This window comes from Oncorhynchus masou, chromosome 1 (assembly GCF_036934945.1).
Source record: "Oncorhynchus masou masou isolate Uvic2021 chromosome 1, UVic_Omas_1.1, whole genome shotgun sequence".
NCBI lineage: Eukaryota > Metazoa > Chordata > Actinopteri > Salmoniformes > Salmonidae > Oncorhynchus > Oncorhynchus masou.
Genome location: NC_088212.1, coordinates 32,687,913 through 32,703,544, shown reverse-complemented (window position 1 = coordinate 32,703,544; position 15,632 = coordinate 32,687,913). Strand labels below are relative to the sequence as shown.

Below are 15,632 nucleotides of genomic sequence, written 5' to 3'. Positions count from 1 at the left end.
GCGCTGCACACAACTTAAACTTAGTCTTGAATGATGCGTGCCAAGATACAGCGGCTTTGGAAAGTATTAAGACCCCTTCTCTCCTATCCACATTTTGTTACCTTACAGCGTTATTCTAAATTGGATTCAATTATTTTTTCCCCAACAATCTACACACAGTACCCCATAATGACAAAGTGAAAACAGGTTGACATTTTTGCAAATTTATACAAAAATAAAAACAAATACCTTATTTAAGTATTCAGACCCTTTGCTATGAATCTCAAAATTGAGCTCAGGCACATCCTGTTTCCATTGATCATCCTTGAGATGTTTCTACAACTTGGAATCCACCTGTGGTAAATTCAATTGATTGGACATGATTTGGAAAGGCACCCATCAATCTAGATAAGGTCCCACAGTTGGCAGTGCATGTTAGAGCAAAGGAGGCCCGTGATATGCGCTTTTGAACACCTGAGTAAGCTCCACTCATTGCACTGGCGCCGTCGAAGCCTTGACCACGGCATTTCTCACTGATATCCCCTTATACTTTCAATCAGTTGAATTTTGTATTTTTCAAGGCCTGAGGCCCAAGAAACAATGAACTCTCAATGTTGGTTCAATTCAATTGAAATTCGACCCAGGCAGTGCACCATCAACTATTGTCTACTACTACCACCAACACAGCATCTCCGTTTACAGAGCAGATCCACCCTATCTCAGTAACTGGATAGAGGTCTGGACTGCTAGCCCAGGAAACGGTCATATATGGAAATTACCATGACAGATAGCTTAACACCAAGGAGGATGAATAGGCAACACATGGTGTGTCTTACTGTAATAAAATCAAGACATTCTTAATTCCCTAAACTACAACTAGAAATGTCCTTATACTTGTTTTAAGCTCTCGGGTGAGGGAATGAGATGCAGACCCCTTATTGTAGTTGTCACAGACAGGATTTGAACCCTGGTTCCTCACAGGAGAAATATACATCTTGACCATTAGACCAAGAGGCAATTCCCCCACGAGATCATAAATCCAATTTATGTCTGCTACATAAACCAGGGATGTGAATGTATGCCAGATTAATTTAGTGCCTTCTAAGTGCCTGAGCAAACCAGTGTGATGGTATCTGTCAAGGTAGCACATTTCTGTTATACAGTGAGGTCCGTGGCAAAGCAGGAGAAGAAGTAAACTATTTGTATTTATTTGATTTAACCTGTATTTAACTAGGCAAGTCTAATGAGGAAATACAACAGAACACAATCATCCGTGTCTGTTGTGTGGGAAGGTCTGATGTTTTTCCGAGTCACACATGCCTAGATCTCAGCTGTGCTGTAAGCCAAGGCAATGCAAAGTCATGATGATGATGATGCAACAATAAAGGACCAGTGCAGTCAAAAATGTAATTTTCCTATGATATATATTTCCACCTATGTGGTTTGAATAACACTGAAAATTATCATATAATTTTAGTGTAAGAGCTGTTCGAAAAGATAGAGTTTGGGATAGAGTTTTTGCCTGCCTCGTGATAATTCGTTAATAGAACAATATAAACAAGAGTTCAAAACCTCTGCCAGTTTCCCCCTCCCCACTTAGCCCACTCCAAGACAGTCCCAGCAAAACTAGTGGTGTGGCACCTGGCTCCTTCAAGAAGTCCAGTTTATATTCATAACATCTTGACATTAATCTCAACCTGAAAGTCTTCCTTTGTGGTGTATTTCAGAAGATGTGGCAGACAGAATCCCTGAGATCCAAGTTTCAACATTTTATTAAAAACAGAATCCATATGGCATCATTTGGCTCAATCCAATATTCTATAAAAGGCATGCAAAGTAAGATTAAAATCAGCAAGTAAGCAAAATGTCATACATCTTCAAGAAACAAACATCCAACATAAATGAACACATTATCTTTATTCTGAAAACAACCTTGTTATTGCAGAGTGAAAAGGCTTCTCCTTTTTTAATTAGTAAGGCTATTGTTCAACCCAAAAGGCACATACACCACAAGTAAAGTTTGTAGGCTACATCACAGATTGATCATACCGGTTGGCAGGTAGACTAGCAGTTAGAATGTTGGTCCAGTAACCAAAAGGTCGTCAGTTTAAAAGCTCCAAGCCTACAAAGTGAAAAGTCTGTTGATGTGCCCTTGAGCAAGGCACTTTACCGTAATTTGCTCCAGGGGTTCTATACTACCATGGCTGACACCGTAAAACAACACATTTTACTGCACTTATCATGTGTATGTTGCAATAAAAAAAATTGCAACAAACAGGATTGCAAACTTCATGTGACTGCTCAGTAATTACACTCGTTTCTAAATTAAACAAACCGAAAAATCTTTCTGGATGTATACTTCCACATATGCATGCTTACCTCCACCGCTCCTGTAGCAGAGGTATGGAAAGCGCCACACGTTCCCAAGTCCCACCGCGTACCCCACTGACGCGAGGACGAACTCAAGGCGGCGACCCCAGGTGGCTCTTTCTGCTGTCGCGTGCCCCACTTTCTTTGATAACATAGCATTCACGTTTAAAGGTGCTTTCAAAGCAATATCAGTCTCCTCTTTGTAGACTCCCTTGGTGGTAGATGATGTCTTTTCGGACCCCACTCCCATTGTAAAAGAGTAATAGTCTTGACTCTCACCAACAATTTCAATTAAGTCATGGGCTACTATGCCACTTACGAACAGATAACAGTCGAAGTTTCAGCTTAATCAATAGGCTAAATGTGACGAGAACATTTGTAATAGAATAAATCAGTAGGATAATACTGAATATTATGAACAAAGCCTATAGCAGGAAATATATAATAGGCGCACGAGTAAAATGTCTAAACCAAATAGGCTACAGACAATCTGGACAACTCAATTCCCTTATGAAACACAATTATATTGGTATACTAGCTTTAGCCTACATCGTGCGCTATCTCACTGTAGGCATCAGATGATACCTCATTCGACGACTGCCTGACATATCACAACTAATGCCCCGATTTACCATCAATTCACATGCAGGATAATATGCACTAAACTCCCGGTAACCTACCCGTTCTTATTATACCTCAATGAACCCACCGAAACATTTACCTAAAATGTTCATTCCACCTGCTTATGTACTGTCAAAAAAAAATCGGGAACCCGCCCCTACGTGCCGTAGTTTCCTAGTGATGCCCTTGTTGTGGGGTTTCCACTAGTTACCACAGCCACAAACTACTAATTGGCAGTCAAAATTAATGAACACAAAAATGGTCTTAATTTAAGGTTAGGGTTAGGCATAAGGTTAGCAGTGTGGTTAAGGTTAATATTTGGTTTGAGTCGAGTGTGATGCAATTATGTATATAATCCCTGGATTGCAGATGCTATGTATTGGACATTGACAGTCTCTGAAGCCACCGGTCGGCCATATTGGCTCTACCATGTAGGCGCAGTCCTCCTAAGAATTAATGAAATTCCACAGTATTTCAATTAAGTGTCACATATATTTACAAAATTACATTACGTTTTTATTTTGTTGTAGTGGGGACGACAGTAACATTAGTAGTCTCTAATAATTATATTTTTTATAGGTTTTTATATATTTTTTCAGGTTTTATTTTTATGTTTAGCTCACATTATATAATTTTAAAGTATGCATTAAGGGGTCTTTAATATAATAAAAACGTGGCGGAAACGAATTGAGACATTAATAAATGCATTTCTATAGCTTCAAACTGTGTTTTACGACAGTGAGGGAGTGCCAAGATGGAGGCGCAGGGGTTTCAAAACAGTGCCCCTTATAAATCATCAAGTGTAAATATAAATCATTGGTGCGATGTCTGACGTCGCTGTTTTAAAGGCTGCGTTCATACAAGCAGACCCATTTTTCACTAATTGGCCTTTTAACAAATAAGATCATCTCTGAAAAGCGCAGACGTGAAAATATTGCATGTGTTTGGTCATAAGACCAATTAGTGAAAAACAATATCAGAATTGCGCTGCCTGTGTAAACACTCAAATCAAACCTTTTCAGTTGATTATCTTTCATTATCACTTGACTTGTAAAGGAGTTAGATGAGATTCTTAATAATTTTATTTGGAAGAACAAGCCTCAATATCTAAGGAAATCAATTATCAGTAGTACCCAGAAACAAAGAGATCTTGTGGTTTTAGATTTCAATATAGGGTGAATTCAGAAAGAGTGGGACATATAAACTGGGAGAGTTTAAACGCCCACAACATTAGAAATCCACCTTTTCGAGTTGAAAGATGGCCAGAGCTTACCCAATGATGTTACCCAATGATGTAAGTCAATAAGTTAGCGTTTTAGTCAAAGTATGATATGGCAAAACCGAACTACCTGCTTCATGCAAAATTGTGCCAATGACGTGTCTTATGAAATTACGTATAAATAATTTTTCGCCTATGTTTAATTGAAGGCTGGGTTTTATTTGATTGGTACCACCCACCAGCATGGCTTTGTTTATTAATCAGAAACATATACATAGTTTGAGTCGCTGCTGAGTAATATTAAAGTCATAATACCTATAAAACTTTTACAGATGCACAATGGAGAGCATCCTGTCAGGCTGTATCGCCGCCTGGTACGGCAACTGCTCCGCCCACAACCGTAGGCTCTCCAGAGGATAGTGAGGTCTGCACAACACACCACCGGGGGCAAACTACCTGCCCTCCAGGACACCTACACTACCCGGTGTCACAGAAAGGCCAAAAAGATCATCAAGGACAACAACCACCCGAGCCACTCCCTGTTCACTCCGCTATCATCCAGAAGGTCGGTACATTTGCATCAAAGCTGGGACCGAGAGACTGAAAAACAGCTTATATCTCAAGGCCATCAGACTGTTAATAATTAAAAATTGGATGTAATAAATGTATCACCAGCCACTTTAAACAATGCCACTTTATATAATTACTACATTACTCTTCTATGTATACAGTGGGGCAAAAAAAGTATTTAGTCAGCCACCAATTGTGCAAGTTCTCCCACTTAAAAGGATGAGAGGCCTGTAATTTACATAATAGGTACACTTCAACTATGACAGACAAAATTAGGAAAAAAATCCAGAAAATCACATTGTAGGATTTTTTAATGAATTTATTTGCAAATTATGGTGAAAAATAAGTATTTGGTCACCTACAAACAAGCAAGATTTCTGGCTCTCACAGACCTGTAACTTCTTCTTTAATTGGCTCCTCTGTCTTCCACTCGTTACCTGTATTAATGGCACCTGTTTGAACTTGTTATCAGTATAAAAGACACCTGTCCACAACCTCAGTCACACTCCAAACTCCACTATGGCCAAGACCAAAGAGCTGTCAAAGGACACCAGAAACAAAATTGTAGACCTGCACCAGGCTGGGAAGACTGAATCTGCAATAGGTAAGCAGCTTGGTTTGAAGAAATCAATTGTGGGAGCAATTATTAGGAAATGGAAGACATACAAGACCACTGATAATCTCCCTCGATCTGGGGCTCCACGCAAGATCTCACCCCGTGGGGTCAAAATGATCACAAGAATGGTGAGCAAAAATCCCAGAACCACACGGGGGGGACCTAGTGAATGACCTGCAGAGAGCTGGGACCAAAGTAACAAAGCCTACCATCAGTAACACACTACGCCGCCAGGGACTCAAATCCTGCAGTGCCAGACGTGTCCCCCTGCTTAAGCCAGTACATGTCCAGGCCCGTCTGAAGTTTGCTAGAGAGCATTTGGATGATCCAGAAGAAGATTGTCATATGGTCAGATGAAACCAAAATATAACTTTTTGGTAAAAACTCAACTCGTCGTGTTTGGAGGACAAAGAATGCTGAGTTGCATCCAATGAACACCATACCTACTGTGAAGCATGGGGGTGGAAACATCATGCTTTGGGGCTGTTTTTCTGCAAAGGGACCAGGACGACTGATCCGTGTAAAGGAAAGAATGAATGGGGCCATGTATCGTGAGATTTTGAGTGAAAACCTCCTTCCATCAGTAAGGGCATTGAGGATAAAACGTGGCTGGGTCTTTCAGCATGACAATGATCGCAAACACACCACCCGGGCAACGAAGGAGTGGCTTCGTAAGAGGCATTTCAAGGTCCTGGAGTGGCCTAGCCAGTCTCCAGATCTCAACCCCATAGAAAATCTTTGGAGGGAGTGTAAAGTCTGTGTTGCCCAGCAACAGCCCCAAAACATCACTGCTCTAGAGGAGATCTGCATGGAGGAATGGGCCAAAATACTAGCAACAGTGTGTGAAAACCTTGTGAAGACTTACAGAAAACGTTTGACCTGTCATTGCCAACAACAAAGTATTGAGAAACTTTTGTTATTGACCAAATACTTATTTTCCACCATAATTTGCAAATAAATTCATAAATCCTACAATGTGATTTTTCTGGATTTTTTTCCCTCATTTTGTCTGTCATAGTTGAAGTGTGCCTATGATGAAAATTACAGGCCTCTCTCATCTCAAGTGGGAGAACTTGCACAATTGGTGGCTGGCTAAATACTTTTTTGCCCCACTGTATACTGTACTCTATACCATCTACTGCATTTTGCCTGTGCCGTTCGGCCATCGCTCATTCATATATTTGTATGTACATATTCTTATGAATTCCTTTACACTTGTGTATAAGGTAGGTGTTGCGAAATTGTTAGATTACTTGTTAGATATTACTGCATGGTTGGAACTAGAAGCACAAGCATTTCACTACACTCGCATTAACATCTGCTAACCATGTTAATGTGACAAATAAAATTTGATGTGCTTTGAAAACCTAGTGGTCAAACACGGAAATGGTTCCAATCGGCTTTCCACCATTCATTTTTCACATAGAGCATTTTACAAACACTTCAAATTATCTTTGAACTTGAATCAGAAAAACCGCTACCCTCTCTGTCATCCCTGTCTGTACCAGACATTGTTAAAAAACAAGGGCACCTGGAGTATGCAGGCATCCTGGCTGGGATAGCGCTGTTGGTGGAGCACAGAAGGCTATACGGCAGGCAGTTGGACCGCGCCCCCAACTGGCACACCATGAGAAGAGGGAGGTTGACGGCCAGCAATTATGGAGCAGTGGTTAGGGCCAAGCGTGTTACTCCTTCGTTGCTAAAAAGGGTCCTCAGATCAGTCGTTGGATGGGGTGTCTGTATAGTGGGGCACAGATAATGACGAGGAGGGCACCAGACCATCCTGTGAGGCATCAAGGCAAATGGCTACAGGGATGGGTGTGCAGGAGTTCGGGCTTTGGGTCACGAGATCTGGGATCCTGGGTGCCTCACTGGACGGTCTGTTGGGCACCACAGCCGTGGTGGAGGTCAAGTATCCCTATGGTGCAGGGACCTTACCATTTAAAGAGGCAGTCAAGTCGAAGAATTTCTATTTCGAGGAGAAAGGGTCTTACAGCCTCCGTGAAGATGATTTTTTTACAGGTCGAAGGTCAGTTCCACATCACTGGACGGGACACCTGCTTCTTCATTGTGTGGACCACCAAAGCCAACATCAGCATGACAACCTCTGACAGACTCGTATTGCTCCTCCTGTCAGTACCTGTTTTCAGGGAAGCCAATGGTCCAAAATTATTCCACATAGTTCATACACACACTAGGCTCCCAGAATAGGTTATATTATATACAGGTTTTGCTCAAAGCAGCCAACTAAAGTAATGTAGTTAACGTAAGTTAAATCACAACGGCTGGTCTGAGTGCATCTCCTCAGTTTCATTCAGTAGTACATCAAAATTCACACTACATTTTATCATGGTCACAGTGGGAATTTGTACATGTGATGTTCAAATTATTTCTTACCCCATTCATCCCTGCCTGTACCTGACATTGTTGAAAAACAAGTGAACAATAAATAAAAATCGTACACAAACAATAGGCTTCTAGAATAGGTTAGGTTATATTCAAGTTTTGCTCAAAGCAGTCAACTAAAGTAATGTAGTTAATATAACGTAAGTTAAATCACAAAGTTTTAGTGCATCTCTTTAGTTTCATTCAGTAATACAACACAATTAGAAACACAAGCAATTCGCTGCTACTGAAATAGCATCTGCAAATCTGTGTACTGTATGTGACCAAAACTTTGATTTGAATAATAAAAATGTTGATAAGACCTTAATTAATTGAAACAAACATCACTTGGGTAGCGGTAGATTGATGTTTATTGTCATATAGCGATCTACCAAAAAGTGCCACAGACTCACAATGGCTTCTTCTAGCGGCTTGGTTTGGAGTTACAAGGTATTCAGTGTGATGGTTGAACCCATTTTGGTTGACTAGTTTCAGTCGTGTTTTGTCACAGTTTTTCAAAACGTTATGTCTATCTAGAGGAATAAATGCATAAAAAAATTATGAACGGACAAATAATTGACTTGAATGGGGAATCCTGTTCTATTTCTATGCATTTAATCCTATCTGATAGGCGAAATCCAGATGTACTGAACAAAAATATAAACGCAACATGTAAAGTGTTGGTCCCATGTTTCATGAACTGAAATAAAATATCCCAGAAATGTTCTTTATAGCATAAAAAGCTTATTTTTCTCAAATGTTTACATCCCTGTTAGTGAGCATTTCTCCTTTGCCAAGATAATCCATCCACCGGACAGGTGTGGCATATCAAGAAGCTGATTAAACAGCATGATCATTACACAGTTGCATCTTATGCCGGGGATAATAAAAGACCACTTTAAAATGTGCAGTTTGTCACACAACACAATACCACAGATATCTCAAGTTTTGAGGGAGTGTGCAATTGGCATGCTGACTGCAGGAATGTCCACCAGAGCTGTTGCCAAAGAATTGAGTGTTTGTTTCTCTATGTCGTTTTAGAGATTTTGGCAGTGCATCCAATCTGCCTCACAACCGCAGCCCCAGGACCACCACATCCAGCTTCTTCACCTCCGGGATCATCTGAGGGGGAGCTGAGGCATATTTCTGTCTGTAATAAAGCTCTTTTGTGGGGAAAAAAACTAATTCTGATTGGCTGGGCCTGGTTCCCAAGTGTATGGGACTAGGCCCACCTATAGCTGCGCCCTTGCCCAGTCATGAAATCCATAGATTAGGGCCTAATTTAAGATAACTTATGAAAAGCTGGGCGCAGGTATACTGCCGGTCAAAAGTTTTAGAACACCTACTCTTTCAAGGGGTTTTCTATGTTTGTATTATTTTCAACATTGTATGAAATAACACATATGGAATCATGTAGAGACTTGCTTGGGTTGAGAGAATGCCAAGAGTGTGCAAAGCTGTCATCAAAGCAAAGGGTGGCTATTTGAAGAATCTCAAATATAAATATATTTTGATTTGTTTAACACTTTTTTTTGGTTACTACATAATTCCATACGTGTTATTTCATAGTTGTGATGTCTTCACTATCATTTCTACAATGTAGAAAATAGTAAAAATAAAGAAAACCCCTTGAATGAGTAGGTGTTCTAAAACTTTTGACAAGTATCCACTACACCAAACCGTAGAATAGTAGCTATCCTGTGTGGAGAAATAAAGTGAGATCCCTACTTTTTGACAGTAGATGGTGCTCCCGTTTCAGTGCAGTAGTGTATATTGGCATGTGGGCTCTCCAATTATTTTCTCCTGTTCCAGGTGTTGCTGTTTGATTCCATCCGGTCTCCGTACAGGAATTTCAACTGCATGACGTCATTTATCCTGCTAAAAAAGTTAGGCTACTGCAAAACTGAGCCGGGATATGAACCTTCCTTGGAAAATGTGACGGGATTTAGCGGACAATTTCCCTAGAACTGGATTTAAGATTTTTGGATGTGTAGATTGAAAACACCCCATTGTAACTCATGCTGGATCACGATGAGAACTTTCTGAGAAGAAAAAAAATCGACGACACACAGAAATTAGCTATATGGAGGAACTGGAAGGTGAGCGGTCTAAACTTTTTTTCCCATTAAATTGTTAATTTGCTTAGCCTACATGTGGATAACAATGTGGATTTAAAAAAATATATATTGTTGTTATTATATCAAAAATATTTGGTGTGTAAAGGGAAGCCCAAGTTACAATCAGTAGGGGGGACGCACTATTTTCTGGACTTGGTCAACTTTCGACCAGATAGTGTTTGTCAAATGAGAACTTGCTACAATGTATCTGATCATAGGGACATACATAGAAAGTAACTAACTACGGCAATGACTCTGCCATCAATGCTCAGCTGATTATGTTGACTTATACTATGTATTCTACTGCGAGTCCAATTCACTACCCACTTTATATTTGTAAATATAGTCAATTATTCCTGTGCATACTACCCCTATTACTTGTTATTTTGTACTTTACTGTTATTGATTAATGTAAGCTACTGCATTGTTGACGGAGCTAGAATTTTGCTGCACGTTTTATACCTGCTGTAAACTGTTGAAATATGAAGAAATAAGATTTTACTCAAACTTGAATTTAGCTTCTTGGATTCATTGGGCTTGTTTGGTTGCTTCAGCTTTACCACTCAATAATTTACATATACACTAGAATTAATGATGGGGGCGCTGTGTTGAAGCCACCTTGCCTCCACCTTGGCACTCCCACACCATTGTAAAAAATATTTTGGAATCTATAGAAATCCATTTATTAATATCTACATTTGTTTTTGCCTCATTTATTCTATTAGATACCATAATGCATACTTTTAAATGATATTATGTGAGCTAAAAATACAAAATATGTAAACATTTTACTTAAAGAATCTTTTTTTGAGATTACTAATGTTACTATCAACAACAACATTTTTTAAATTAATGTAACTTGTCCTTGAAGCATTTCATTGAAATACTGTATAATTCCTATGGAGTACTGCTCCTACTGGGGAGTGCCATTATTGCCAACCGGTGGCTTCAAAGTATCTCAATGGCCAATACATAGCATCGGCAATCCACGTTTTATATACCTAATTGGAAGCAACCTACTTCAGATGAAAGTCGAGGAGTGGAGTTGAGGTATGTACATCTGTGACAGCCGAAAGTCGGACACTGATTGGTTTTCCAACAGCAAGGCTCAGTGCAACATGGCAGTGTTGCCATTGTTGATTAATCTTTTCTTTGTAATGTTGAAATAAACATGTCTCCAAACCCCATATCACACACTATAAATGTGTGTACATTGTACTGTCAATTAGGGAGAGAGGGACTCAAATATCAATCATTTGTACACTGTATACGTTGCGGCAAAGTTGCTTCCTGTTTCAGTCACGTCCTGTTCGCGTGGGTCAAACAAAAACACTTTAATGATTGGTTGACAGTTATTGCCTCCCACAATGCAGGTGATGGCTGCAAGTTGCAGCTGGTGAGGGGCAACTGCAGAAAATTGCAGTCGGCTTCATGACCATTGATCACATGGTTGTTGTAAAGTTCGTGCAGTCGACATTTAGGCGCAAGTCAGACAATTTTCATCCCCATAATGCAACATACTTTGAAAGGTCACCGACTTGACAAAAGTGAGCTTCTCGAACACGCCCACTCAATTCTAAATCCCCCAGTTTTCACACCATATTCATTGCATAGAGCTTGCTAGGGGTGTATTCATTACAGAAGCATTTTTAAGAAGCAAACAGAGGAAACAGGGAGTGACCTACCTGAATTTGTCCAATAGAAACTCTTGTTTGCGTTTTACATTTGGAGTAGGTCCCGTGTGGCTCGGTTGGTAGATCATGGCACTTAAAACGCCAGGGTTGTGGGTTTGATTCCCATGGGGGACCAGTATGAAAAAGTATGACAATGTATGCACTCACAACCCTGGTGTTGCAAGCGCCATGGTAAGTCTCTCTGGATAAGAGCATCTGCTAAATTCGATTAAAACATTTCAAAAAACGTTTTGTGGCTGCAGGGGCAGTATTGAGTATCTTGGATGAAAAGGTGCCCATTGTAAACGGCCAGCTCCTCAGTCTCAGTTGCTAATATATGCATATTGTTATTAATATTGGATAGAAAACACTTTAAAGTTTCCCAAACTGTAAAAATATTGTCTGTGAGTATAACAGAACTGATATTGCAGGCGAAACCCTGAGGAAAATCAAAGCAGGAAGTGGCTTCTATTTTGAAAACTCCATGTTCCATAGCCTCCCATTGCTCCATTTAAAGGCATATGAACCAGATTCCTTTTCCTATCGCTTCCTCAAGGTGTCAACAGTCTTCAGACATAGTTTCAGGCTTTTATTTTGAAAAATGAGCCAGACCGATAACACCGCGTCAAGTGGTCACGTGAGTTTTGCTCGCGCAACAGAGTTTGGATAGGTATTGCTTTTCCCTCTCCTACTGTGAAAGACATTTGCAGTTGATATACACTGCTCAAAAAAATAAAGGGAACACTAAAATAACACATCCTAGATCTGAATGAAATATTCTTATTAAATACTTTTTTCTTTACATAGTTGAATGTGCTGACAACAAAATCACAAATGTGATTTCCATTGATAATGTATCAACCCATGGAGGTCTGGATTTGGAGTGACACTCAAAATTAAAGTGGAAAACCACACTACAGGCTGATCCAACTTTGTAATGTCCTTAAAACAAGTCAAAATGAGGCTCAGTAAGTGTGTGTGGCCTCCACGTGCCTGTATGACCTCCCTACAATGCATGGGCATGCTCCTGATGAGTCCTGGACAGTCTGTGGTGTTGGGAGATGGAGCGAGACATGATGTCCCAGATGTGCTCAATTGGATTCAGGTCTGGGGAACGGGCGGGCCAGTCCATAGCATCAATGCCTTCCTCTTGTAGGAACTGCTGACACACTCAAGCCACATGAGGTCTAGCATTGTCTTGCATTAGGAGGAACCCAGGGCCAAACGCACCAGCATATGGTCTCACAAGGGGTCTGAGGATCTCATCGCGGTACATAATGGCAGTCAGGCTACCTCTGGCGAGCACATGGAGGGCTGTGCGGCCCCCCAAAGAAATGCCACCCCACACCATGACTGACCCACCGCCAAACCGGTCATGCTGGAGGATGTTGCAGGCAGCAGAACGTTCTCCACGGCGTCTCCAGACTCTGTCACGTCTGTCACGTGCTCAGTGTGAACCTGCTTTCATCTGTGAAGAGCACAGGGCGCCAGTGGCGAATTTGCCAATCTTGGTGTTCTCTGGCAAATGCCAAACGTCCTGCACGGTGTTGGGCTGTAAGCCCAACCCCCACCTGTGGATGTCGGGCCCCCATACCACCCTCATGGAGTCTGTTTCTGACCGTTTGAGCAGACACATGCACATTTGTGGCCTGCTGGAGGTCATTTTGCAGGGCTCTGGCAGTGCTCCTCCTGCTCCTCCATGCACAAAGGCGGAGGTAGCGGTCCTGCTGCTGGGTTGTTGCCCTCCTACGGCCTCCACGCCTCCTGATGTACTGGCCTGTCTCCTGGTAGCGCCTCCATGCTCGGGATAATACACTGACAGACACGGCAAACCTTCTTGCCACAGCTCGCATTGATGTGCCATCCTGGATGAGCTGCACTACCTGAGCCACTTGTGTGGGTTGTAGACTCCGTCTCATGCTACCACTAGAGTGAAAGCACCGCCAGCATTCAAAAGTGACCAAAACATCAGCCAGGAAGCATAGGAACTGAGAAGTGGTCTGTGCTCACCACCTGCAGAACCACTCCTTTATTGAGGGTGTCTTGCTAATTGCCTATAATTTCCACCTGTTGTCTATTCCATTTGCACAACAGCATGTGAAATTTGTCAGTGTTGCTTCCTAAGTGGACAGTTTGATTTCACAGAAGTGTGATTGACTTGGAGTTACATTGTGTTGTTTAAGTGTTCCCTTTATTTTTTTGAGCAGTGTATTATCGATTTATATATTTTCAAAACAACCTGAGGATTGATTATTAAAAAAACGTTTGACATGTTTCTGTGGACATTATGGAAACTATTTGGAATTTGTCTGCGTTGTCGTGACCACTCTTTCCTGTGGATTTCTGAACATAATGCGACAAACAGAGGTATTTTGGATCTAAAAATAATCTTTTTGGAACAAAAGGAACCTTTGTTGTGTAACTGGGAGTCTCATGAGTGAAAACATCCAAAGATCATCAAAGGTAAACAATTCATTTGATTGCTTTTCTGATTTTCGTGACCGAGCTACCTGATGCTAAGTGTACTTAATGTTTTATCGTGCGATCAATAAACTTACACAAACACTTGGATTGCTTTCGCTGTAAAGCATATTTACATGATAGGTGGATTAACAAAAGGCTAAGCTGTGTTTTCCTATATTACACGTGTGATTTCATGAATATAAATATTTATAGTAATATTTATTGTATGTAGCGCTATGCTATTCAGCGGTTGTTGATGACACTTATCCCGATATCGGGATTGCAGCCATAACAAGTGTTAATGCGTAAACGGTTTTTGCAACAGATGAAGCTTTGCAACAGAATAAGTGTAATGATATCATCCCAGCTTGTCCTAAAAGCCGGAAACGTGTTATCCCTGGTTCGTTCAGCCAATCCTATGGGGGAAATGAATGAGGTCTGAGGTTAACACAGGCTTAGGAGATCTCTTCAGTAAGTTAACATTACCTTTATGAAGCCTTTATGTGCTTGTTTTGTTTACATAAATGCTTCAAAATTATGAACATTTTATTTCAGCTGATGATGATTATCTCCTAGAACAAAACGTATAAGATCTCCAAAGCCTGTGTTTACCACAGACCTTATTTTCACCATAAGCTTTGGCTAGCGAGCCATGGCGGAGTTGGTGCCTACAAAAAGACGGCATTGCTATTGCTCTCTATTGGAATGGAAGCGTCGTGAGTGCAGGCTTTTGTGAGAACAAAACTTTGGGAAAAGCTCAATGAAAGATCTTGTTTAAGAATGATACGCAGGCTTGTCTGAAAGTTTTCCTTGTTACTTGAGAATCACTTATAGCCTTAACTTTATAATGTAAACAGCCTGTGTTACCCTATGTTCTACAAAAAACAGTATCAGAGTTTCTCAACTCCACGATGTACATCACATCAATGGAGGTGAGGTGCGACGAGTCTGGGCGAACTGTACCCCCAACTACATCGAGTCGCTGTCAGACGATTCTTAAACTCTTTCCGTGTACCAATGTTTGTCCAGTGTAAAGGTACGCCTTTGTTTGTTTAATGAAATGTGTAGTTTTTGATAAAAAGTATAATTTTCCATTTTTGGGATCTCTGCCAAATCCAACTGATAACTCTAACAATCAGGGCAAGCACAGGTACAAGTATGAATCAATCAATCAATTGTATTTATAAAGCCCTTTTTACATCCACAGATATCACAAAGTGCTATACAGAAACCCAACCTAAAACCCCAAACAGCAAGCAATGCAGATGTAGAAGCACGGTGGCTAGGAAAATCTCCCTAGAATGGCAGGAACCTAGGAAGAAACCTAGAGAGGAACCAGGCTCTGAGGGGTGGCCAGTCCTCTTCTGGCTGTGCCGGTTGGAGATTATTAGAGTACATGGCCAGTAAGGCCAGATTGTTATCAAGATGTTCAAACATTCATAGATGACCAGCAGGGTCAAATAATCACTGTGGTTGTAGAGGGTGCAACAGGTCAGTACCTCAGGAGTAAATTATCAGTTGGCTTTTTATAGCTGAGCATTGAGAGTTCGAGTCATCAGGCCAGGTATTCCTGAGGCATAATCCTAGGGAGCATACTTAAATTCATACAGGACACCAGA

At 40.9% G+C, this 15,632-nt stretch overlaps 2 protein-coding genes across 2 annotated transcripts in view; one reads left to right on the top strand and one right to left on the bottom strand.

Moving 5' to 3' along the window:
- Positions 1–3,129, bottom strand: part of LOC135542280 (sodium- and chloride-dependent GABA transporter ine-like) — a 68,220-nt gene extending 65,091 nt beyond the window's left edge. Inside the window, exon 1 of the mRNA XM_064969127.1 lies at positions 2,359–3,129. Within this exon, the coding sequence (XP_064825199.1) occupies positions 2,359–2,599 (241 nt within the window). The 5' untranslated portion in view covers positions 2,600–3,129. The remainder of the gene's footprint in view (positions 1–2,358) is intronic.
- A 6,483-nt stretch (positions 3,130–9,612) lies between these two features.
- Positions 9,613–15,632, top strand: part of LOC135542274 (LIM domain kinase 2-like) — a 33,117-nt gene continuing 27,097 nt past the window's right edge. The window contains exon 1 of the mRNA XM_064969114.1: positions 9,613–9,859. Within this exon, the coding sequence (XP_064825186.1) occupies positions 9,844–9,859 (16 nt within the window). The 5' untranslated portion in view covers positions 9,613–9,843. The remainder of the gene's footprint in view (positions 9,860–15,632) is intronic.